This window comes from Peromyscus maniculatus, chromosome 18, assembly GCF_049852395.1.
Source record: "Peromyscus maniculatus bairdii isolate BWxNUB_F1_BW_parent chromosome 18, HU_Pman_BW_mat_3.1, whole genome shotgun sequence".
Lineage (NCBI taxonomy): Eukaryota > Metazoa > Chordata > Mammalia > Rodentia > Cricetidae > Peromyscus > Peromyscus maniculatus.
In genome coordinates, this window is record NC_134869.1 from 25,220,303 (window position 1) to 25,244,940 (window position 24,638).

Below are 24,638 nucleotides of genomic sequence, written 5' to 3' on the forward strand. Positions count from 1 at the left end.
AGAAAAGGAATAAAATATAAACTGTACTTACTGGTATTAGTATATGAAACAGAGGCAGTTCCATCTTTAGGTACACAGTATAGGTTTATGGGTTGATGTGTGTGTGTGTGTGTGTGTGTGTGTGTGTGTGTGTGTTTTGTGTGTGTGTAGTGTTCATAATAGAACTTGAAAACAGAAGTTGATTTCTGTAGTTAGGGTTTGGCTCATTAGCCTCAGCGAAGAATTCGAAAACACACACCACACACACACACACACACACACACACACACACACACACACATACACCACACACACACACACCCCACACACACACCCCCCACACACACACAGATTTATGCAGATTCCTCGGCGTGCCAAGACATTCCAGATTTAAAAGCATTCTTGCCTAGTGTGCACAAGGCCCCGAGTCTGTTCCCTAACACCGAGAGACATAAAATAGCTGACAGTGTGTGCACGTTTCACTTGAGGGGGTCTGGTGAGCAAAACAAGACAGCTATTGGCTCCCCCCTCTCAGGCTTGAGTGCCAGATAGATGGGGGTGAGGAGGAAGTCCTTTTGGAAGCATAGATCATGGTCCTTTGCTTCGAGTTTCTGGGTAATTGGCGACCCAGGAAATAATATTAAAAGGATGCTATGTGTTTATATTCTAAGTTTTGTGTATATTAATGAAAGATGTTCATCTGATGGACCAGCCCCCACCCTGTGTGTTGGAACTGGGTGGGTGGGTGGGGGTGTGATAATGTGGTATTAAGGCCTTTGTGTTTGCTAAGTAAGTCCTTTATTGTTGAGTTACATGCATCACCAGCACAAAATTCAAGTATTTGGGAGACTTGTTGTTGGTGTGTGTGTGTGTGTGTGTGTGTGTGTGTCTGTCTGTCTGTCTTTCATTTTGTTTTGTTTCTTGAACTCGGATTTTCCTGTGTATACCAGCCTGACCTCATCAAACTTGTGACCTTTTTATTCCATGCTGGGATGATAGGGACATGCCACCACACCAGGCTCATGGTCCTAGTTTTCTTTTCTGTTGCTGTGAATAACAGAAACAACTTTAGAGAGAGGGTTTATTTGGCTCCTAATTCCAAGTCACAGTCCATCATTGATGGGAGGTCAAGGTGGCAGGGACTTGAAGCACCTGCTTACATCACACCCACAGTCAGAAGAGATGAGTGAACGAATGCATGGATACTAACGCTCAGTTCATTTTCTCCATTCTAATATAATGGGCATTACATGCCCAGGGAATGGTGCCACCCACAGTGGGGAGGTCGTTCCACTCCAATTAGAGCAACCCAGATAAGCCTCCACAGATACACTCACAAACCAACCTCATGCAGACAATCCCTCATGGAGACTCCCTTCCCAGGTAACTCTAGATTGTTGCAAGTTGACAGTGGAAAGTGACCCTCACACTCATCATGGTTCTGTGTTGTTGGGTGAATGGAGAAAGGGCAGGCTGCACTTTGATGCACATCGTCACCGTTGCTTGTGGTGCTTATGAAACACCGGGCCCCAGTCCAAGGAACTGATTCAGTAAGCCTGGGAAAGGGTCCAGGCACCTACATTTTTCATGAAGTTCTGTAAGGAGGTTTCAGAACAGTTTGCTTTAGATGGCCTATTCTGTCAAAAGTTTAGAGACAGAGTGCTCAGGATGTAGCTCAGGGTTAGAGAACTTCTGTGTGTGAAGGCCCAGGTCCAACATCTAGTGCTGCAAAAAAGTAAATACATAATAATTTAAAACGGGTCAAGAGATCATTATTTTTGCTGTAATTCAGTCTCAATTATTATCTCCCAGCGATTCTATGTTATACAGATTTTAAGAATATTGGTTAATACAAAGCTCCAACAGATACTTGAAAGTAGGTCACTGGAAAATAGCTTCCTGGAGATGCTACTTTATTGGTGGATGCTGAGAGTAAGTTTGGGGAGCTGCAGATTTCAAATAGGTGGTCATGAGCTGGAGAGATGCTCAGAGGTCAGTAGTACTGGCTGCTCTTCCGGAGGACCTGGGTTCTATAACTCCAGTTCTAGGGCATCTGATGCCCATGTCTGACCTCCTTGACACCAAGCACACCATGGTGCACAGGTATACATGCAGACGTGCAAACCACCAATACACATACAAAATGAGATGAATTGAAAAACAGGCGGTCCATATTTGTGGGAAGATAAGGGTATATCTGACCGCAGACTGGACATAGGAAGATGAATGCAATGCTTACGAGAAATTCCCTGCAGAGTGTTGAAGGGACTTGACTTGGGAAGCACCACCTCTTGTAAATGTCAAAGTGGTATTTTTGAGCAGCACAGGTGGGTATTGCAAACACCTTCCAGCACTCTGTGCTTGTCATTATCTGAAGAGGATTACCTCTTAATAATAAGTCGATACTCTGGGAACTATTACCTTTTAATAATAGGTTGATACTCTGTGAACTATTACTTTTAATAGTACATTGATACACACACACAAAAAAAAAAACAACACTCCAAAAGCATTAAGAAACTGAGAAAGAAGAAATGCTTGGAAAGTAGTGTTTGTTAATATGGACAGTAAGATATAATTTCTCACCCCAAGAACAAATGTTAAAAATCACTGAACCAGAAAGAAAGGTTTTCCGCCTTCCAGCATTTGACTTGGGAAAAACATCCAAGAGCTCCTCTAGTGAAAGCAGTATGTTTTCTTGGATAGTTTATATTAAGACATTTGAAAACAAGTCAAGTTAGGAAAAAATGGGACTCCGGAGGTCACTTGTAGCTGAATAGAGACCTATACAATGCATGGCCTGTGTTTTATAGAGGAGGAAACTAAAATGTATAAAGCAACCCCTGATCGATCCACTCTCTGAATTGCAATGTGAGTTGTCCCACTGTTACCGGTACAAAAAACAGTGGGGCCAACAATATGGCTCAGCAGGCAAAGGCACTTTCTGACAAGCTGGCCAACCCAGGTTCTATCCCTGGGACTGCATATGGGAGAAGGAGAGAACTGATATCCATAAATTGCCTTCAGACTTACACACACACACACACACACACACACACACACACACACACACACACACACTCTGTCATGCACATGTGCACATGTGCAAGCGCACACGCACATGCTAACTATAATTGATTTTTAAAAATTTCACAACATAGCATAGGATCCAGTTATTCTCAGCCAGGCAGTGGTGGCACATGCCTTTAATCCCAGGGGGGCAGAGATAGGCAGATCTCTGAGTTCAAGGCCAACCTGGGCTACAGAGTGAGTTCCAGGAAAGGCTCCAAAGCTACACAGAGAAACCCTGTCTCAAAACAAAAACAAACAAACAAAAGATAAAAAAAACCCAGTTATTTTCACATAGTTTCTCTCCACCTCAGTTTTCCTGCCATTTACAATGAATTAATTGCACTTGATCTTATCAAATGATTGTGAGAATTGAAACAAGAGTGATGCTCAGCCATTTATGGTGGTGGTAGTGGTAGGGTACCGGATGTAGAAGGGATGTAAAGATGATCCCAAAAAGCCATAGACAAAAAAGGAAACTGGAGTGCTCGAGGAGAAGCCCAGCTCTGGGGGCCGTGACCTCTTTTGTGCCTTCAGGAGCAGTAGCCTTGAGTGGTTCCTAGAGCCTTTTGACTTTTGTTTATAGATCTGGGCTTCCAGATAAAACTTGGCTTGACGTAGACGAGCTTTTGAAAGACGGCTCGAAAGCCACTGCTTTAACCAAAATTGGTAGGACAGAGCAGAACAGCCCCACCAGTCTCTAGGGGAGCTGTGTGGGCCCCAGGGCAGAAGTGTTGAGGTGCAGCTGGTGGATGTGGGCCTGGGAAGAAAGTAGATGTCCATCGACTCATCAGAAGCTGCGGGGCTTATGTGGAGTTGTTGTCTCTGGTTTTTGTGTTTGCAAAGTGAAGCTTTTCCTATGCTGATCCAACAGCCTCATTCCTTCCAACAGGAGTGGCTGCTAAGGTTATGGAGGCAGAATTTCTTTTAAAGAATAGTAGGGCACAGTGTGTGGGTGAAAGCTGGAGACACAGGGTGGTTTGAATACCATTGAATACCTGTTCATCTGCCCATACATAGGCAAGCTACTGGGTCCTTCCAGGATTTACTTTTCTGAATGTCGAAATAAGAAACATGGGCATGACTGAAAATCCTTCATATTTTAAACTCTTAAATAAGTTTACTTTCATATCCTTTATGTCCATTTCTGAGGAGCCTGTGTATATATATTTCCTCACTTCCCAGAGAAGTCTGGGGCCCCAGACAGATCGATATGATTAGAGAATTTGGCATCCCTTCTAAGCTCTATGTTATTTTATTCCACAATGAAGTCTCATTAGTTTGTGCCTCCTAGAATAAATCAATCTTTCCAAGACTGACGGGGATTGTATGGAAGAAGAGGTTTTGCGGCCGTAACCCGGGTGCATTTGTTGTGATGGGAAGAACGTGAGCCGGTATTACGCTCTTGCTTTGTGCTCACAGCTGTTTCTTCTGTGGAGATCATTCCTTTGTACTCTCTACCAGCTAGCTCTGCCCTTACAGTAGGTGACAGTTCCGAGCTGTGCCCACAGACCTAAAGTATGTTTGCCTGGGTGATTCTCATGCCACATGAGCACATGATTTATAGCTTTACATTTTTTTTTTTTTAATTTCTTCTTGGACATTTTGTCCTGCCTCTGTGGTCCCCATGGCTTTTATTTGAAATCCTTCTGGCATGTTTACTTAGCATAATAGTTCATCTATTTACAGAACATTTTGCTCGGTTTTGAAAAATGTTGCAAGACTTGTTTTAAATGGCAAAGCCAGACCTACCTAAGGAAAGAGTCGAGGATCTGGGAAGAGGATGGACTTGAAGAGTTCTATGGATAGTTAGGATGCAGCGTTGAATGCTTGTCACTGTGCATCCAGGAAAGAATCCAAATGTTGAAATAGTCCAAGTGGATTCTTCCCATCTGCTCTCCCTACTCTTCACTGTGGTACTCTTTCCCCTTCGTTTGGGGGAGTTCAGTTCAATGTGATTTTTAATTCTTTTTAACTGTTCTGGTTAATCTTTAAATATCTGCTACATCACCATTTGCCTTTCTCAAAAGGTTTTTTTTTTTGTGGTAGGTTGATATTCATAATTGATAATGCCTTGCCAGTAGCCTGGGGTAAATGTTTCTGCTGTTGTTTGTGAAATACCAGAGCAAGACAATGAGTTTTGTTCCCTGAACCACCTTTTCTTACTGTGACTGGGAAGCTATTACATTTAGGAGCTCGATTACTATATAAGTTAACTGAAATTGTCAGAAGGTGCATATACGTATCTTATTCTGTTTCTGTTGCTAATAGCATAATATCTCAGACTTGGTAAGGTATAGAGAGTTTGAATTTGGTTCACAGTTCTGGTCCAAGTCAAAGACTGTCTGGCTGTTCTGTCTAGCAGAGTCCTAAGACAGAGCAATGCAGCACAAAGTGAGACAGACAGCAAAGCTAAGACCCAGTTAAACTGGCTTATATGGCAGACATACTCTTGAGATCGCCCATTAATCTATACATTATATTAAGAGAACAACCCACATTCCTAAGGACAGAGTCCTAGCTACCTCTTAAAGGTCCCACATGTTCCCACTGCCTTTCATAATTAAATTTCAGCAAGACCGACTGTTGAGTTAGTTTAGTGAGCAAAGATGCTTGCCTGGGGACCTACATTGAATCCCTGGAAACCCCAGGAGGAAGGAGAGAATTGGCTCCCATGAGCTGTCTTCTGACTTCCACACATGCATATACGTGTGTGTTGTGGGGAGCAGGAAAAAGGGTGGGGGATGAAGGGAGTATAAATAGGTGTAAAAACAATAAAAATAATTCCATTATTCATTTTTCAGGAACAAACTATATTCAAACCATGGCACTTCTGAAGTAGATTTTAAAAAATGGTCTTAGGCTGGGGTTGTAGTTCAGCTAATAGAGTTATTGGCCAACGTGCATAAGGCCCTGGATTTGATTACTAGTACCATATGCGCAGAAAAAAAAAGATTAATCTGTTCTATTTGAAAGGAAACAAAGCCTATCAGCTTTCATTTAGGTGTTCTGAACTAATGAGAGGTGGTATAGAGAGTTTTCTGAAGTCATCATTTTGGTTTTGAAAATGACAATTGCCATCACCCAGATACCCTTGAAAAATTAATGGTAGCTGATTTAGTTAATTAGATTTTTTTTAGGCATTACTAATAGAAAAATAAAGTTATCCAAAGACACTAAAAAGTATTTCCCTGAAGTGTGCTGAGAACTAAAAGCCACATTACAGAAAGCTGGCCAAGAGTGAATTGAGACGGCCTTGTAAGCCTTGTCTGCTGCAGCCATGATTTTTAAACGTCTCTGCTCTTGATGAGACCAAAGATCATGATCCTTTTTCCCAGAAAGGTTGGAAAAGGAAAACATTTCATAGATGGTACCAAGGAAACCATGAGTCACTCATGTGGACTTGAGGGAAACACTGAGACCATCAGGGTCTTGTCACAGATGTGCAAGTGCCCATGGATCGCATGACTTTAAGGGACCTTGATGACATTGGAGTCCTGAGAGCCAGACATTTTAGATCAGTGACCCAGAGATGGAGTTAAGTGTCCCAACTTTGTGTTCTCTTCTCTGGAGTCCAAATACCTGCAGGGGCTGGTGAGCAGCCAGTGCCAGCTTGCCTTGCCAAGCCTCTTTTTCTTGGCAGTGATTGGAGCCTTTTTGAACACGGTTCTCCTTTGCTGGTTTTTCCAATGTCACTGAATATGGTCAGTCCTCGGCTATCCAAGGAAGACTGCCCATGGTTCCTTCTATTAAAGTTAGTGAGTGCATCATGTGGAGAATTCAGACCATGTCCCTGCTTTTCTTTTTCTCCCTTTATCCTTCTCTCCCTCTTTTCCCTTTCTTTCTCTCCCTCCATCTTTCTATCTTTCCCCCTTCCAGTGGCATTTTATGTCGCCCAGGCTGGGTTGAGTTCACCATCCCTCCAAGTAGTCTATATCTAACTATGACTTTGAACTCCTGATCCTCCCGTCCTCATCTCCGAAGGGCTAGGATTACAGGTGTGCACACCCACACCCCCTCCGCTCTGATTCCCGCTTTTCTAGAGATTTCCATTGTCTGTGTCAATGTTGAACAGAGAGATGCCCAGCACTTCCTTAGTGACACGGTAACTCTCCACTCGTCCCTGACCTCTCCATTCTCCCGTCCATTCTTCTAGACTCTTCATCCTAAATGTACTGCCCTTTTCCTTCCCTGCTTGCCAGAAAGCTAAACCAGACTTAATCTTAGTAATTGTCCACTTAATCCTCTTTCACAGACAAAGTAGAAAGTCCATGGAGATAATGTGATGTGCCTAAAGGCCACTGTTCCCATTGAGTGGTGCTGCCTCCCACAGGAATCTGTTGGCCCAGGATTCAGATGTCCCTCTGACATGTCTCTAATCCAGTGTCTCTTTTCTATCTAGCCTCTCAAATATACCACAAGCTCTCCGTCCCTTCCCTTACATTTAATACTTTTGTATTCAGTATGCCCCCCCCCACTTTATTGCACTCATTTATACACCATGCCCAGGTCCTCTTCTCTCCCTCCCCTTTGCTTTCTTCCACTGTGGATTTTAGAGACAGGGTTCCCACGTATCCTAGGAGGGCTCTATACTCATTATATTTATCTCTGGGGTCTCAATCTCATGACTATCCCTCTGCCTCAGCTTTCAAAGTGCTGAGAATCAAGGCATGCATCGCCATGCCCAGCTAGCCTTTAGTATGAGTTATTTAATCCTCATAAAACCTTTAGCCACAGTCTAGTCTAATTTCCATTTACACATGTGGAAATGAAAGCTGAAGTCGTTGAAGTAACTTCCAAGACCTGAGTTAGCAGGTGGTGGGCCAGCATCCAATGTAAACGTCTGTCTTCAGAACCTGTGCTGTTAGCCCCAACTTCAAACTCCGAGTCTTTAAGCAACATCTGTCTGTCAGGTCCTAGGCTCTCCCTTCTCTATAAAACTTTCCCCAGTGATCAATAAACGTCAGAGACGTGGAATTTATCTCCAGGTTATTTGTGTTTTCTCAGTCTCATTCAACATAACTGTAAATGCTGAGAAAGTAATACAATAACCTATGAAATGATCATAAATAATCTGCAGCTCGGTTTTTCAAATTCTCTTCCAGAGGTAACTGAAAAGCAAGCAAGGAAAGCCTAGCGCTAGCAAAGAGCCTTCACTGTGGTTTGCTGCACAGACAGCAGCTCAAGTTAGGCAGGGTTTCTCCCTCCCTCCAGGTACTCCTGATGCCTTTGACCTTGGAGGTGCCACTTAACGGCCATACTTAACCTCCAGACCGCCATACGTCCCTCCCCATCCTCATTTGTGAAGTAGGCTTAATAAGGCGTGTCTCATGGGGTTACCATAGTGACTGCATGAAAACCCACTATCTGTTGTAAAGCGGTATTCAAAAGTAGTCTCTGTGTTTTGTTTTTGTTTTTTGGTTTTCTGTTTTTGTTGTTGTCTTGTTTTTTTTTTTTGTTTTTGTTTTTGTTTTTGTCCTACCACAAGTCAAATATAAAGTAGCTCAGTGTGGCGCTGCATCTTCCTACTGACACCGTGGAGATGGTTAGTGTCCTGGTCATAGGACTCTTTATGAGCTTTCTTGGGCTTCTTTAAATCAGCTTTTTTAATGTGTTAATTTCTCATAAAATGACGTTGGCCAGCATCTCCCTTACCTTTTGATATACTCTGACCCTAAGGTTTTTAAATATTAATTCTAAACTTCCATCCCTCCAAGTAGTCTATATCTAACTATGACTTTGAACTCCTGATCCTCCCGTCCTCATCTCCGAAGGGCTAGGATTACAGGTGTGCACACACACACTCCACTCTGATTCCCGCTTTTCTAGAGATTTCCATTGTCTGTGTCAGTGTTGAACAGAGAGATGCCCAGCACTTCCTTAGTCCTGTGGGAGTCCTGTGGGAGGCAGCACCACTCAATGGGAACAGTGGCCTTTAGGCACATCACATTATCTCCATGGACTTTCTACTTTGTCTGTGAAAGAGGATTAAATGGATAAGTATTCAGCAGTCTGTGTTCAGAATACTTAACAACTTCTTGGTGCGTTTTCCTTGTGGAACAACTCTAATCTACATGGTTAGTCCATCATGAACTACAAATAACTTCTCTGTCTCATGCCTTTGCTGGTGCGTTGGGGCTTGTCTAAAATGGCTAGGTAGTTTTGCTTTTCGAAGTTGGAATTAAAGATACAGAAGCCAAAAGAAGTAATAAAAGCATGGAAGGGGAAATTGGCTGAGAAGAAGAAAGGTAAAGTGTGGAATGTAAGAGTTAACTCCTAAAATAAATATAACGCTACCACCTTCTACAGGAGCCCTGGTTTATTTCCAGTAGACAGAGAGACGAGCAAGAGATGGATAATGGTAGAGATTCACAAGGAGAATTTCATTTACCGTCTGACCACTAAGCCTCACAAATACTAGGATTACAGGCATGTGTCGCCCTGCTAGGCTAGTACATAGTATTTTACATATAGACTGTCTGGTATAGTCTGTTCCAATGCACAGGGAGCCAAACACTAGATGAACATAGGCGGCTGAGCCGTGCGGCAATGCGTCTTCGGTTATGGGGGAAGCTGGATTCTGGTCCACAAGTAACACCCAAGAGACAAGTGATCTGGTCCCTTTGAGTCTGCCTTTCTTCGCCTGTTAAATAGAGGTACCCTGGCAGTGAGATGATAATACCAATTTCACTCTTAAGAGCGCAGTGCCTAGAATAGCGGAAATGCTTGAAAACGGTTAAACCCCTTTGCTACCAATCATCACATGGGTTGCAGGAAGCGAAATTGTTAAATTTGTCCATCGAGGCCGAAATGGGTGAGCGGTGGAATAACGCCACCGTGGGGCCGATTACTACCTTAGTTTTGCTCTGGTCACTTGTGTTAGACTGGCATTTTCTCACCAAATTGCCTTCAGATTCTAAATGCTCATGGCAAGACCAAAAAGCAGCATCTGTTTTACGTCATAGGAAACTTGTCGGAGATAACCCGCCCCTGTAAATATGCATGTGATCCCAGCTTTCTTATATAGGAACAATGATGATGTCAGACACAGGATAAAGATGTCATCCGCCTTTAAAACTATTTTTCCCAGCTAGGTCTCAATAAAGAACGCGGGATGCTATTTTACAATGTGGTTGGCACATTCGCTTAACTAGTAACGAGTAACTGGATCTTTGTCTTATACATGAGGGAAACCAAGAGAGTTTAGCTTAATTCCAAATTCTCTAGTGCTAGTGCTCGGTCCATTGCTGATCCACTGACACCCAGGATTATTGCTTTAAAAGTGTGAGATACTTTTCACAGCCTATGGAAATTAGCCAGGTTGGTGAAGCACAATCAAGTGTCCAACCCGAGGTGACTGAACTGAGTCCTATCACAAAACCAAACCTCTCTGTCGAAACTCGAATAGCCACTTCTTCTAAGAGTAGCCTCAGCCGGGCGGTGGTGGCGCACGCCTTTAATCCCAGCACTCAGGAGGCAGAGGCAGGTGGATCTCTGTGAATTTGAGGCCAGCCTGGTCTACAGAGCGAGATCCAGGACAGGCTCCAAAGCTACACAGAGAAACCCTGTCTCGAAAAACAGAGAGAGAGAGAGAGAGAGAGAGAGAGAGAGAGAGAGAGAGAGAGACAGACAGACAGACAGACAGACAGACAGACAGACAGACAGACAGACAGACAGAGAAGCCTTGTCCTCCGGAACCTTTCCTGACTTTTTATAGGATCAACATGGACCAGTAGCCCTCAGGCTTGAGTGTGTGTCAACTTCACTGCGGGACTTGCTGTATAAAACACAGCCCATATGCTGAGACCTGAGAACTTGCACTTACAGCCGTTTCCTTCTGCCTCCTGACCTGTCTGCCGTGAGAATTACTGACGAGAAAGGCATAATAGCCTTACGTAGACACAAATTGGAAAATTGTCCTCAAGGGGAATTCCAGGGCTACAGTTGGAAATGAAGGTTCACGTTAGGTTTTCCCAAACTGGGTAGAATTAATAGTGATGGTTGTAGGTTCGCCACCAAAACCCATGACTTCACTAGCCATGGGTGATTGGGTAGGTACCAGGTATGGTATATCCTTAGCGACCCATGATCAGAGTAGAATTCAAAAATTTTGTTTCACCACTGAGTTTTGGACAACAAAGGGGAATGGAATGTAAATGATATGACAGGTGGAATGTATGAATTTTCTCAAGGAATTCTTTCATACTTACTTACTTATTTATTGGTCTCTGTAGGTGGCAAATCTTCCAAATGACTATATGATAGAACTCAACTATGTCACCGGGATGGATGTTTTGGTATGTAATCTGTACATTTCTGAGTTGTGTTTTAGTAGCTAATGGGGGAAATGGGATTGTCCACATTTAAGAAATTCTCTGCTCTTTGTCTTGATTTGAAGATGATGTCTGTAGATTTTGACTTATACAATTAAAAAAAAATTCCTTCAGGCCATTGCTAGATTAAAATTGAGCATTTCAGCTTGTGTTTTAGGCCTGTAAGCTAAAAGGAAACAGGCCATCTTCATGCTTAGACTTAGCAACTGATGTCTCTTTTTCTCCTAGATATCTCTTAAAGGGACTTGAAAGTAAAGTCATGTTAATTAATTTTTTTTCCTTGACAATGTCTTTCATATATATTCATTTCTATTTTATTTAAGAACATAGAATATTTTATTTCTGAGTTTATTAGCCATGCAATAGATCTTTGAATAAAAGTGTGTGGTTATAATTAAAAATTCTACTCTGTCACTAAAACCCTATTATAGTGTCAGAATTTGTAAATACGAAATAAGTGAAGTATGTATAGCCTCTTCATGAAGATTATTAAACCTTGGCATTGCACAGTATCAGCTTCAGTGTATTTAACCCCCAGTGGTAAAATATAACTCAGCCTCAGACATGCTTCCCCATCTCTATTACTCCCTGAATGGTCTCTTAGTGATAAAAGTTATTAGGAGCTAGATTTTTCTGCTTGGATGTAAGTTCTGGGATGTTAGGCTATGGACAAACTCCACTAGAGTTATGTAGACTGAAAAAGATGCATAGTAACACTTACATTTTATACACTAATGAGACCTCAAGGTTTGCCATACTAAAAGATACAATATTAATGCTGTTACACTGTGTGTTCCAACTTGCAACTTAGTCACATGTTTTCAACACGCATGCTGCCCATGTTAATTCACTGTAGCTGCTGCAATCCTGCAGTAAACTTAGTCATTTGGTCTGCCCTCTCCATTGCAACCCCCATCTTTCCCTATACCAAATACTCACCGCATGTTGATGATGCATGCACATTTTGTTTCTGGATCTTGTGGATCAGTCCATCAAAATGGTTACCAATTTAAGCATAGGACTCCATTATTCAGAACACCTTTCCAGTACTACACAAGGTTTTCATTTCGAGAGACTGCCTGTGGCTATAGGTTCTTTTACTTGGTGAACATTTTAGCATGAAATCTTTAGAACTTCCTAGAACATGGTTCTTCATGCTGGACCAGCTATCCTTGAGCCTGATCAATTGACTGTCAATTCAGGTGGTGGGGGCGGGGGTGGGGGTGGGGGGGAGGTGGTGTCTCAGCAATAGAGACATAAAGTTAGAGCATCTTGACAGTCAATCAGTGCAGACATTTGATCCAGTTGTCACCAAACGATCACGTTGTCACCAAGTGTTTGGTGAAGAACACACCTGTACCTGTGCTTACAAGGTTAAAAACTTTGGCCTTAGCATTCTGGTACTTGTCTAGTGTAGGTAAGGTCCCGGAATTCCATCTGTAGCATGACACGAAGTAAACAATGAAAACGTCTTAATAAAAACTAAGATCTGAGTCTAAAGCCTTTTTGTAACATTTTTTCATTTGTGAAATGACAGATGTCACTTTCTCCTCCCCGCCCCCCAACAAAGGTGAGCGAAAGCCTGTAAATTAGGGAGACTGTTATTACTCATATTTTACAAAAGCCTTTAGGAGATTTATGGTCCAGACTTCTTTTGACCAGGGTTCTACAGCTTGAACGTGACAGCCCTAAAAAAAGCACACCCCCATCCCATCCCACTCCACCCATCCTGACTCCTCACACTGGGTTATGAACATGGGGATGTGAATAATTACCGGTGGTGAGCCAAGTGTTATAAGGAAGTTTCTAGGTAATAAAGACTCCTTCCCGCTCTGCTCTTGATGGTAGCCCCCTTGAGCCTGGCGGTTGCCAGTCTTGCTCAAAGCAACCCTGCTGTTCTTTGCAAAGCCAAGCGTTAAGCGGGAAATAACTAAATAGATGATTTTGTGCCGGTCTAATCATAGATGGTGCTAAATCATAAATTTCAGTATGGGCTGGTGATAGCTAGAGCCAGGCTTGTAAAAATAAAGCCGACCGATTGCCACATATTTCGTGCGTGTTTCTGCAATCGGGAGAAGCCTGCTATTATTCGGTCTTGGCATGCTATTGTGGAACTAGTGAGAAACATTGTTCTTGGCCACCGCAGTTGGCAAGGAAAACAAGCCAGTGTGGAGGGCTTAGCCTAGAAACTGGGGTCTTACCCTTTACCTTCGTTTTAAAGTGTTCGCCTCTGCCAAGACCAGAGGCCTTTCCCAGTTGAGTGGCCTGTGGTGATTTGTTGGTGGTCAGAGCTCCAGCTGCCTAATCTTTTGTGTTTAAACAATGGAGGGTGGGACGGGACTTGGTGCTAGAAAGATTCCCTGGGGCCAAAGCAATAAAAGTCAGCCACGGGCCCTGGGCAGGATACAGTTTATTTTTCACTTTTATTGTAAAAAACCAGCTCAGTGCTGAAAGGGAAAATCTACTTTCCTTACTCAAGGGCCTTCTTAGAAAATAACCTAGCAGATTCTCTCTCAGAAACATCAGGTTGTGACCATCCAGTTGGTATTTGAATCCACAGGTAGTCACCAATTCCAAATCCTCACAACTGTAATACTGCCAGATGGGTAGGATTTTTCCTTCCACTTCTTAAGCTTAGAAATACCTTAATGTATGCTGCTGGGTCTTTCATTCACCCAGCAGTTACTATAGAAAGAATGGACATGGGGTTGCTGAATGTCGCTACACAGCTGTGTTTGTTCTAATGTGTGTATCAGCCCATATACCAGGAGGTGCCGGAGTAAATTCCTCATCATTTTTAAATTAGATCAAATTATATATACATAGTCACAGTTTTCTTTGGAATCTCTTTAGTTGCACAGAGTAATTGCAGGAATATTCTGAGAACACTCTATGCTCTAATCCAGGTTCAGCGTTTCTTTTCAACATCCATTTGCTTTATCAAATCTTTTTTCTATTATAAATATATATTAAATTATTTTTTCCAAATAAATTGTGTATATCACAGCCATTTACTTCTAAATAATTTAATATGTGTTTCTTAAGTAGAGAATAATTATCTTACCTATCAGCAAGGTATTTTTCAACTCTAGTAAATTTAGCAAATATTTTAATGTATTGGTTGTTTTCAATTTCATCCTTTTGTGTTTTCATTTCTGTTACTCTGGCAAAGGTCCATTCCATGATCATGATTTATATTTTATGTTTTTTAAGATTTATTTTTGGTATTTGAAATTGTGTATATGTATACACACACACACACACACACACACACACACACACACACACACACACACACGAGTGCAGATGCCCATGGAGGCTAGAGGTGTTGCAAGACATGGGTGCTGAGAACAGAACTTGGGACATGGGAGAGAAGTACATCTCTTAACTGCTGAGCCATTTCTCCAGTAGCATAATTTTAGAATCAACAATAGTGATTCCTCAAAGATACCATAGTCCAGTTAATTTATCTGGCTATGGGAACTTTGAAGAAGGAATTCAGTTAAGATTTTGAGATGAGAGGATTAGCCTGGATTATCAAGAGGTAATTCAGTTAGGATTTTATTATCAGGTGGGGCCAGTCAATGCACTTACATCCTTTTTCAAGGAATCTGATGTGTCTGAGATAGAGAGGGAGATTTGCAGAAGTTCTGCTGGCTTTGAAAATGAATGCAGCAGCTCCAGCAATCCTGGCGGGTGGCCTGTAGGAACTGGAAAGGGCAGGGCAAAGTTCTCCCTCAGTATGAGGAGTGACTTAATTTTATAGTAAGGTTTATTCCACATGTCTGGTCTCAAGAACTGTACAATAAACTTGATCTTATCTAGCAGCTCCATGGTAATTTGTTCTAGCTACAATAAGAAGTCAACAGATTCTATCTTAAAGTCCCCCTCAAAAGTTCCTCAGCCTTTTTTTTTTTTTTTTTTTTTTTTTTGTCTTTATGGCAATGTACCCCCTGCCCTTTGGTAAAGTGTTCCCTTTTAAATGTGATTGAGAGTTCCTACTGATTCTGTGGACTTCATGCATTCTAAACCATGGTGTCACTTCATGACACCTGTTCAGATGGCCCTTCCCAGAGTGTGCAGTGTACGTAGGCCATCTTCCACAAGGCAACTTGTTCCTCTCACCTGGTGAAGATGTTCAACTGATTTCTGTGCATGTAATCATTAACAGTCTTGGGGACACTTTAAACCCACATGAACAACTTGCTCCTTATCAAAGTTTATAACTACTGACCCTTATTACCGGAGCTAATCTCTACTATTCCATCTTTTTCCTTTTTTGTTTGTTTGGGTGCTGGGGATCAAACCCAGGATTGTGCCAGGCACACTGAGTTTAGGCCTGGTTCCTAAAGCAGTTTTTAAAGGAACAGCTAAGAGGGAAGTGATTGATTGGGGACCTCCATTCTTCCTGGGACAGTAAACCTCCTAGCTGTCTTTATCTGTAGCGTTCCTGGGGCACGCACATGTTCACTCCGAGGCTCTTTCACAGGCTCTGTGTTCTTTTCACCACCCCAGGACTTATTGTTGGTACTTTGGTTCCTGGTTTGACAGAGAGACTTAAAAATGATTATGCAGTTGTGGATCTATCTCTCCTTCACATATGCTGAATGACTTCCCGTTCATCTTCTGAAACAGGAAAAGGCGTTATTGCAACAAGGGCACAGAGTACAGTTTCCTGATTGGTTACAGGACTATTTGATTGATGATCTTCCCCTAGCCTACAAACTTGACAAAAATGAAGGCTACACATACATGTTGTTGTTCTGCACCTGCAGTGGCTTCTGGCTGGTGGGCATTTAGGGAAGGATGCATGGAAGGGAAGTAGGAACATTCCCTGATGTGTAATCACGTGTCACCGTCTTAAGGTCCCAGGTGATGTGATGGCTGGGTGCCTGTAACTCAAGGCACAGTATCTGAATCTCAGCAATGCTTCTGTCTCTTCTTGTGCACATCCCATGAGGTCTTGATTGTAAGAGTTTGTAGTTGAGCATTTGAACCTCCTAATCTATTTGTACTGAATGTTTCTGTTCAAGAACCATCTTATTGTTCTAGTTTGCTGAAGGCTGGGATCCAAACCTTCGAATCCCCATAATCTTGCCTCATCCTAACCTTGCCATTGTAGTACCCATTTTTCCCCTACACCAACTCACTACCCTAGCCCGATGAATTGCTGCCCTTTGAAGTCCTATGTGATCTCAACTCCTGTGCTATGCTGAATCTGCCCACTTATCCTACCATGGAATTGTGGCTATTTTAGAACTGACCATACCTTAGCTAACAGCTATTTATTTATTTATTTATTTATTTACTATGTATACAGTGTTCTGTCTACATGTATCCCTGCCCGCCAGAAGAGGGCACCAGATCTCATTACAGATGGTTGTGAGCCACCATGTGGTTGTTGAGAACTGAACTCAGAACCTCTGGAAGAGCAGCCAGTGCTCTTAACCTCTGAGCCATCTCTCCAGCCCAGCTAACAGCTCTTTTAAGAGTAGATTAAGGTCTTGTTTTCACACAAAGCCATTACCTACACTTGTAGATCGTGTTTTCTCTTCTCTCTTTAATATGAGACTGTAGGAAATTAACACCACATAGAGTTTGAGCTGAGTGTTTTGATTAATGCTGAAGACATAGTAGTCAGCGGCACGAACACTGTGCATGTTGAAGGAATGTTGTCTTTTATTTTATTAACTCTTGATTTCTGTGGAATTTCCCTAAAAGGTATTCATTTTGGGTACAACAGCCTATCACTTACAGGGCAGCTGTAAGTGTCGCTGATATGTGCTCTTCTCAAGAGTGTTGTGAGGAATAATTAAGACATTAAAAAAAGAGTCTTATGTGCTGTGGGACAGTCTGTATGTCAAATTGCTCTGATTGGTCAATAAATAAAACACTGGTTGGCCAGTGGCCAGGCAGGAAGTAGGTGGGGCAAGGAGAGAGGAGAATTCTGGGAAGTGGAAAGCTGACAGAGAGAGACACTGCCAGCCGCCATGACCAGCAGCATGTGAAGATGCCGGTAAGCCACCAGCCACATGGCAAGGTATAGATTTATGGAAATGGATTAATTTAAGCTGTAAGAACACTTAGCAAGAAGCCTGCCACAGCCATACAGTTTGTATGCAATATAAGTCTCTGTGTTTACTTGGTTGGGTCTGAGCGGCTGTGGGACTGGCGGGTGACAAAGATTTGTCCTGACTGTGGGCAAGGCAGGAAAACTCTAGCTACACTTATGTGTGGCGTGCACATGACAGTTGTCATCATCGTCATCATTATTATTATCATTATAATGATGATAACTTGGCTGGTCTCAAACTCCAAGTCCTCCTGCCTCAGCCTCCCAAATGCTGAGTGCTATTATACAGGTGTGCCACGATGCACAGATGGCGTGGTTATGTTGTTGGTTTCTTTGTTTATTGTCTTAACTACAGAAAGAGCAGGGGTGGCCTCTTTGCCTTATTGTATTCCTTTCCATTCTCTAGATGACTCTGTGCATATACTACTTTCTCAAAAACCGCTTACCAGAGAACATTTAATTGTAGTGAAAATGCTAGGTTTCTGAGTGTTGAAGAAGCCTATCTTGTACCACTCATAAGGACTCCCATGGTCCTTTTTTTAACAATAGTAAACTCAAGCTTAACCAGGAAAAGGAAGGGGAAGAGAAAAAGAAAAGGATGGGAAAGGAGGAAGGAAGGGAAGGCAGACCCCATTGTTAGACTAGCTCCCTGCAAAGGGCCTGGGCATGTGCAGGTCTCATGGGTACCAGGTTGCAGAGATAGCAGACTTTCCTTTGCTTGTGTCTGATTCTCTGCAGTCTTTCCTTGTGTCTGTTCAGAATGCTGCTTCTTTGTTCCACAACTATCTCAGAGTCCCCAAATCGACACACTATAGGTTTAGCCCAGCTCAAAGACTAATTCTAGCTCCGATTACCACTTCCAATTGTGGGAGGGATTTCTCTTATTGGCTTATCTGAGTCAGGTGTCCACGGTCATCTAATCAGTGGTCCTACAGAACATGTCACTGTACATATGGATTTAGATGGTCACCCCTATGATATGGAGTACTTACTATAGAAGTTAAATTAAGTGGGTAAGTGTACTTATCTCTTCATCTATTTCAACCTCCAATTTAGGAAGAAAATATTACTTAAAATTTTTTATTTTATTTTATTCAGAGAGAGAGAGTCTTCTGTAGCCTAGGATGACCTTGAACTCACTATGGTAGCCAATAATGACCTTAAATTCCACATCCTCCTACTTCATCCTCTGAAGTAGTGGGGTTATAGTCCCATGCCACCAATACCTGCCTTAAGAGAGTGTTTCTTGAAAGAAAGGAAGGAAGGAAGGAAGGAAGGAAGGAAGGAAGGAAGGAAGGAAGGAAGGAAGGAAGGAAGAAAAGAAGAAAGAAAGAAAGAAAGAAAGAAAGAAAGAAAGAAAGAAAGAAAGAAAGAAAGAAAGAAAGAAAGACAAGAAGAAAGAAGGAAAGAAAAAAGAAATGGATAAACTAGGATTTTGAATACTGTTTTAAAGGGCTTTTATTGTACTCCCACTACAGCTCATATTGATAAATGAAATGAGACCCTGTTTAGAACATATAGACCAAATTACTGCCTGATTTAAAAAAAAAAGAACCAAGTGTAATGTTCAATTGTTGAGTAGCCACATTTAAAAAAGAAAAGTTTAGGGCTGGAGAGATGGCTCAGAGGTTAAGAGCACTGGCAGTTAGTTCTTCCAGAGGTCCTGAGTTCAATTCCCAGCAACCACATGATGGCTTAACCACAAGGGCTCACAACCATCTGTGATGAAATCTGGTACACTCTTCTGGTGTGCAGACATACATATGCAGGCAGAACACTGCATAATAAATACATTTAAGAAAAAGAGGTTTAAAAGAACAGATGCAATTGAATGTAATAAATTGTATTTAGCTTGCAATGTGCAAAATACAATCATTGACTTTACAATTAGTGTAAAATTACCAATAGAATATTTTTTTTTACCTTCCTTTCATTGTTGACAATCCACTGCGCGGGTTTCATGCCTACAACAACTTCTACTTCAGACACTAAATGTTCCTCGTGCGTGTTGTAAGAAGTAGCCACGGGTGGGGATCGACTCCAGCATGTGCCACCACCAGTGAAACAGATCCCTCTACCTGACAGTGGGAGGAAGGGAGACGCTAAATGGATTGACTTGCCTAAAATTCAGAGTGAGGTGACTATAACTAAGAACTGGTTCTGTTTCTGATCCGTCTCTGCTACCATCCCCTCCCTGCCGTGTGTCCTCACTTGTCTATTTTGGGTCTGGCTCAGAGGCCATTTACAGTCCCGTCCCAAGAAAAAGCATGTATTGATACTGCTTGGGTGGCATACCGTCTTAGTCAGAGTCAGTATTTTGTCCATCTCTTTCATTCAAAAGAGAAAATGCAAATTTAGTGGAATAAGCTCTGGAGATCCAAATGAATTGTTCCCGGGAGGACTCACAGAGTCATCCCCAAACCTAGATCATCCAGAAGGCGTTAAGTTTTTCGGGAGTCTACACTAGCCATGTCAAGACATAATGTTTTACAGAGTGCTGTTTTTAGGAAACTTTAGATTTGCCCACCCACAGAATGAATCATATTGCTGGTGCCAAGAATTAGAAGCTGGTGAATACTTCTCATAAATATCATTCAAAGTTTACCAGCTAGGGCTTTTCTCCTGCAGAATCTGACTGGCATTGGCACTATGCCAAATTTAGGCTCACTAAGAAAGCACCTAACTTCCAAGTATGCCTAGTGTACTGCGAATCCCACGAATCTTATGGTGACCACAAAGAGACTGTATGTCTGAAACTGATACAGAATACTGTGTCGGATTCTGAGAGCACAAAATAGGCCAGACTTAGCAAGCCCCAAGGTATCTATCTCTACATTTTCTTCATGCATGATTCAAATTGACCAGTTCTGATACTGTAGAATGGCTCCATCACACACTTTACAGAATCCATGCATCTTCTTTTTAACATTTGTTTGACTTTAGGAGAGCATGGGTATTTTCATCCTCACCCCTCACAAACAGTCATATCCCCTGGTGTTCAGAATACTGATAATTATATTTGCCTTTCAAATATCTTGTATTTAGTCAGGTAGTGAAATCATGTTGTTTGGTGCCCATGGGACATTAAAATCTCTAAGAAAATTCATAGCTAAATCAGTAGTGGTAGCGATCTGCTCGTAGTCCAAAGATGTTGGTTTAATGTCAGGAAGTCAATTAGCATTTTCGATGAATATAGGTTACAAATATATAGAGGTAGGAAGCACACACTGTTCCAATAGTCTCAGACAGGCCCACTCTAATTAACCTCCTATCACATCAGAAGGTAACAGGAAGGAAGATAAGATTATATGCAGTTTGGAGTCAAGGAGGAACTCAGGCAAACTTTCCTCTTCAAAGCAGTTTTAATTTCATATATATATATATATATATGAAATTAAATTATATATGAAATATAATTATATATATATGGATTAGAAAAAACAATCAAATTCTATGTCCTTCAGAAATGTGACAGTCATGTGTTGTCTCTGGCATCTTGGGTTACTGTTAACTCTCCTAATCCTTCGCATTCTTGGAGCAAAAGAGAACATTTCTATCTTCTAATGACTGCTGTAAGTTAATATTTATTTTAAAGTATTTAAGTTTTAAATGGCCCCGGAAAGATAAGAAGTATCAATAATGCTATTTTTAAGGCAAAGGAGAAAGGATTCTGTTTGTGAATTTGTCAACACTTAATCATCTATTTCATAACCATAATCCTGGAAGAACTGAAAAACAGACTTCCCACCATCTCGCAAATGAAATATTTGGTCCACTGTGCTTTGTTCTCTTTGCAAATCATTGACTATATTTAATTAAAAAGTAATAAAAAAAAAAAAGAAGGAAGAGAAACGTTTGCTTGATGTTCTAGTCAAAACTGGTTCCCCCTGAGGGCCCTCCCCCCATCCCCCCCCAACCCCGGTGCTGGGAAGGTGAAAAGAGGCTGACAGTGAATACGATTTGTTTGCTCTGGTTGTCTCTCCAATAGGTCCAAGAGTCTCAAAAAGCTGCTGCCTAGCTGAGTAAACAAATTAGTGAATGCATAGGGCTGAGTTAAAGAGGCAGTCTTTTCAGGAGAACTATGGCACAGACAATAATGACCGTTGAATAAAATAAAACAAGGGCTTGGAAATATGTGAGCTTTGAACAGAATGCTCAGAAATATCTAGCAAGCCTGGTGTATGGTGGCATGTTTCTTTAATTCCAGTACTTGGGAGACGGAGGCAGGAGGATCACAAGGTGGTGGTTCACCTGGATTTCATAGCAAGATCTTGTCTGTGTAGCAGGATGGGGAATGGGGATAAAAAGGAAAGAAATGAATAAATGAATGACTTTTTTTCTTGCTTTTTCAAGACAGGGTTTCTCTGTGTAGCAACAGCCCTGGCTGTCCTGCAGCTCACTCTGACACCAGGCTGGCCTTGAACACACAGAAATCCACCTGCCCTTTGAGTGCTAAGATTAAAGGCATGCACCGCTACCACCAGGCTGAATGAATAAATTTATGTCAAAGACATTTTTTTTTTAGCTATTAAGACATTGTGCCTGTGTTTGAAAGGATAAACCATGAGAAATCCTATCACTCAGACTTGATTTAAGTCTGTGAAAATGAGAGAAATCATAACTAAATAGACAGAAGAAGATGAAATGTCATAAATAGAGTTGAACAGGGGGGTGGCAAGTCTTCTGAAATTTTCCCAGTTCAAAAATAAGAAATGAATGAACAGTCTTCCACCGAAGCCAGGGGGCTTGGCGGGCAGGGGGCGGGGGGCACAGAAAGAGAGAAGAGGAAGAATACTTTTTTTTTTTTTAAAGGAACAACCACAGGATAAAAGGGGGTACCTTACTTCAAAACAAGGGAATTTAATTGTGTCAGAATTTGTGTCCAAAAAGATAGGCAAGAATATTGGTAGCATGGAATAAAGAGATGCATTATCATTGAAAATTTCCATAGCTGCAGCTGATTATACAGGTTGGTGAAGGCTGTGTGTGCTACTGTATAAATGGTATTGTAGCGTGTGCTGGGTTCCATATCCTATTGGCCCTTGCTCGGAAGACTGCTACTTGTGTTATCATGGTCCAATAGGAAAGACACTCACGGAGTGGATCAGCACGAAAGACTGACAGCTTTGCAAGGGACTTGTTAGTAATCCAAGAAGGAACTTGGGGGTTTTGAAGTGTTTCTGTTGAGAGCTTGCTTCCACGCATGTGCACTGTGTGTTTGCCAAGTGCCCTCGGACTCCAGAAAAGGTCATTAGGTCTGGAACTGGAGTTAGAGATGTTTGTGAGCTGTCCTGAGGGTGTGGGGAAGGAAACCAGAATCCTCTGCAAAAGCATCTAGTGCCCTTAGCCACTGAGTCGTTTCCCCGGGCTCTAACTAATCCATTTTTTTCATTCATTCCTATATCCTTTTAGTACATTATTTCTCAGCAATCCCCACATGCCTCAGAATACTCGGCAGTAGAGGCATCACAGAGAACAAGGATTTTTTTGTTATAGTGTTGCCCTGGTGCGACTTACGTTAAAAATTATCCACATGATTTCCTTCATTTTCATGCTATACACACGTGCAATGCGTGATTCCCAGTTTAGGTTGTTTGCCTGGAGTCTCTCAGCTTGACCTGAGTGCAGTTAGGCCTGATTCCAGCTTCTAGTAGTTATCTAACGAGTGGGCAGAACTGGCTCCAAGAACTGTGTCTGCTTGGTTTAGTGTCCCATTATCACAACCTTGGGATTTTAGATAGTTTTTGAACAAATGGTTGGATGATAATTTTGAACAAGAAATACACTTTCACCTTGCACTTACTCCCACAAATAACACAGCTGGTACTGTCTTTAGGCCGAAGTGCTTCGTTGCAGATCTCAGACCACATCCCTACCCTTGTAATCTATCTGTTTAGAAGCCTTGAAACCTATCAAGACCTTTAGGTTCATTTATATTAGCCTGAGAGTTCCTTCAGAGCTAAGACTCCCTTCCCTAGTAATTTTTGATAATCCAGTCTGTATCTCATGCTTATTTGAGGACACAGTGAGTAGAACATAAATAATCTTCCATAGAATTTAAAATCCATTAATAGATGTACTTTGTGTGGGGTAAGGGTCACCTCTGTATTGGCTTTATTTTCTTTGTGGAAGGGCAAAATCATTCACTATTTCCTCTGATCTCCATGCATTTTGTTTATTTTGAAATGGATGCTAAGTCTGACGTGATTGAGACAAGAATTGACCTGCTGTGTTCTAAGGAAATCCTTTGTCCTGCAGCCAGTGACTTAAGTCATTGACAGCATTTATAGCTCTGGGTCTACCGCACTATATTCATGGATGCTTGGTCTTCTCTTTGAATCTTTTCCAGCCTAGTCATTGTTGGTTACGAAATATGGTAGTACAATTGTCACTCAGCTTGACTGACCTTCTGGACAAGTTTTCAAATATTTCTGAAGGCTTGAGTAATTACTCCATCATAGACAAGCTTGTGAAAATAGTGGATGACCTCGTGGAATGTATGGAAGAAAACGCACCCAAGGTAACGTGGTAGTCATCAGAATTAATTTTCTCCTACATCTCTTAAGACCTTTCCTACTGAATGGTATTGGCGGGATGAGAGCCTCCTTATTTTGTGTTCTTTTAAATTATCAACTTTAAATTTAAAAATGGTTTAAAAAGAGTTCATAATCTGTAGTTCTACTGCAAGGCTGAAATTGATACTCAGTCCTAAATATTGCCACCTAAGGTGAAAATACGGTATCTTTACACTGTAATGCTAACAACAATTTTGCTTTTGCCTTTATTTTTATTCATATCTCAATGAAGTTCCTGCCACCTTTCTAGGAAGTTACAGGTGTATTCAAACCCAGTGTTGCTCTTGGAAAACTCAGATTACTTGCCCTGTGATGTAATTACCACCCAGTGACAATAACAGTGTACTTCAGATCCTCACGTTATTATAGAATTGTTGCTCCATCTTGAGGGTCTGGACATAACTCTAGTTTGGCTTCTGAGCTTAAGGAATTAACAGTAAGAGAGAGGTTCAAATTCTTAGTCTGTCACTGCTCACTTTAACTTTTCCGTACTTTACTTTCTTTGTATCTAAAATGGGGACAGTGGCACAATCCCTCTCCCAGCAATCAACAATAGAATGTCTTTGATAAGTACTTTAACACCAGATCCTGTAAAATAAATGTGGACAC

The 24,638-nt window shown here is 41.7% G+C and overlaps 1 protein-coding gene across 3 annotated transcripts in view; it reads left to right on the forward strand.

The window, feature by feature from the left end:
* Kitlg (KIT ligand) overlaps positions 1-24,638 on the forward strand; it is an 86,818-nt gene that overhangs the window by 37,141 nt on the left and 25,039 nt on the right. For all 3 annotated transcript variants that reach the window (XM_006979578.4, XM_006979579.4, XM_042263170.2), the window contains exons 3-4: positions 11,283-11,345; positions 23,804-23,974. In XM_006979578.4, the coding sequence (XP_006979640.1) occupies positions 11,283-11,345; positions 23,804-23,974 (234 nt within the window). The remainder of the gene's footprint in view (positions 1-11,282; positions 11,346-23,803; positions 23,975-24,638) is intronic.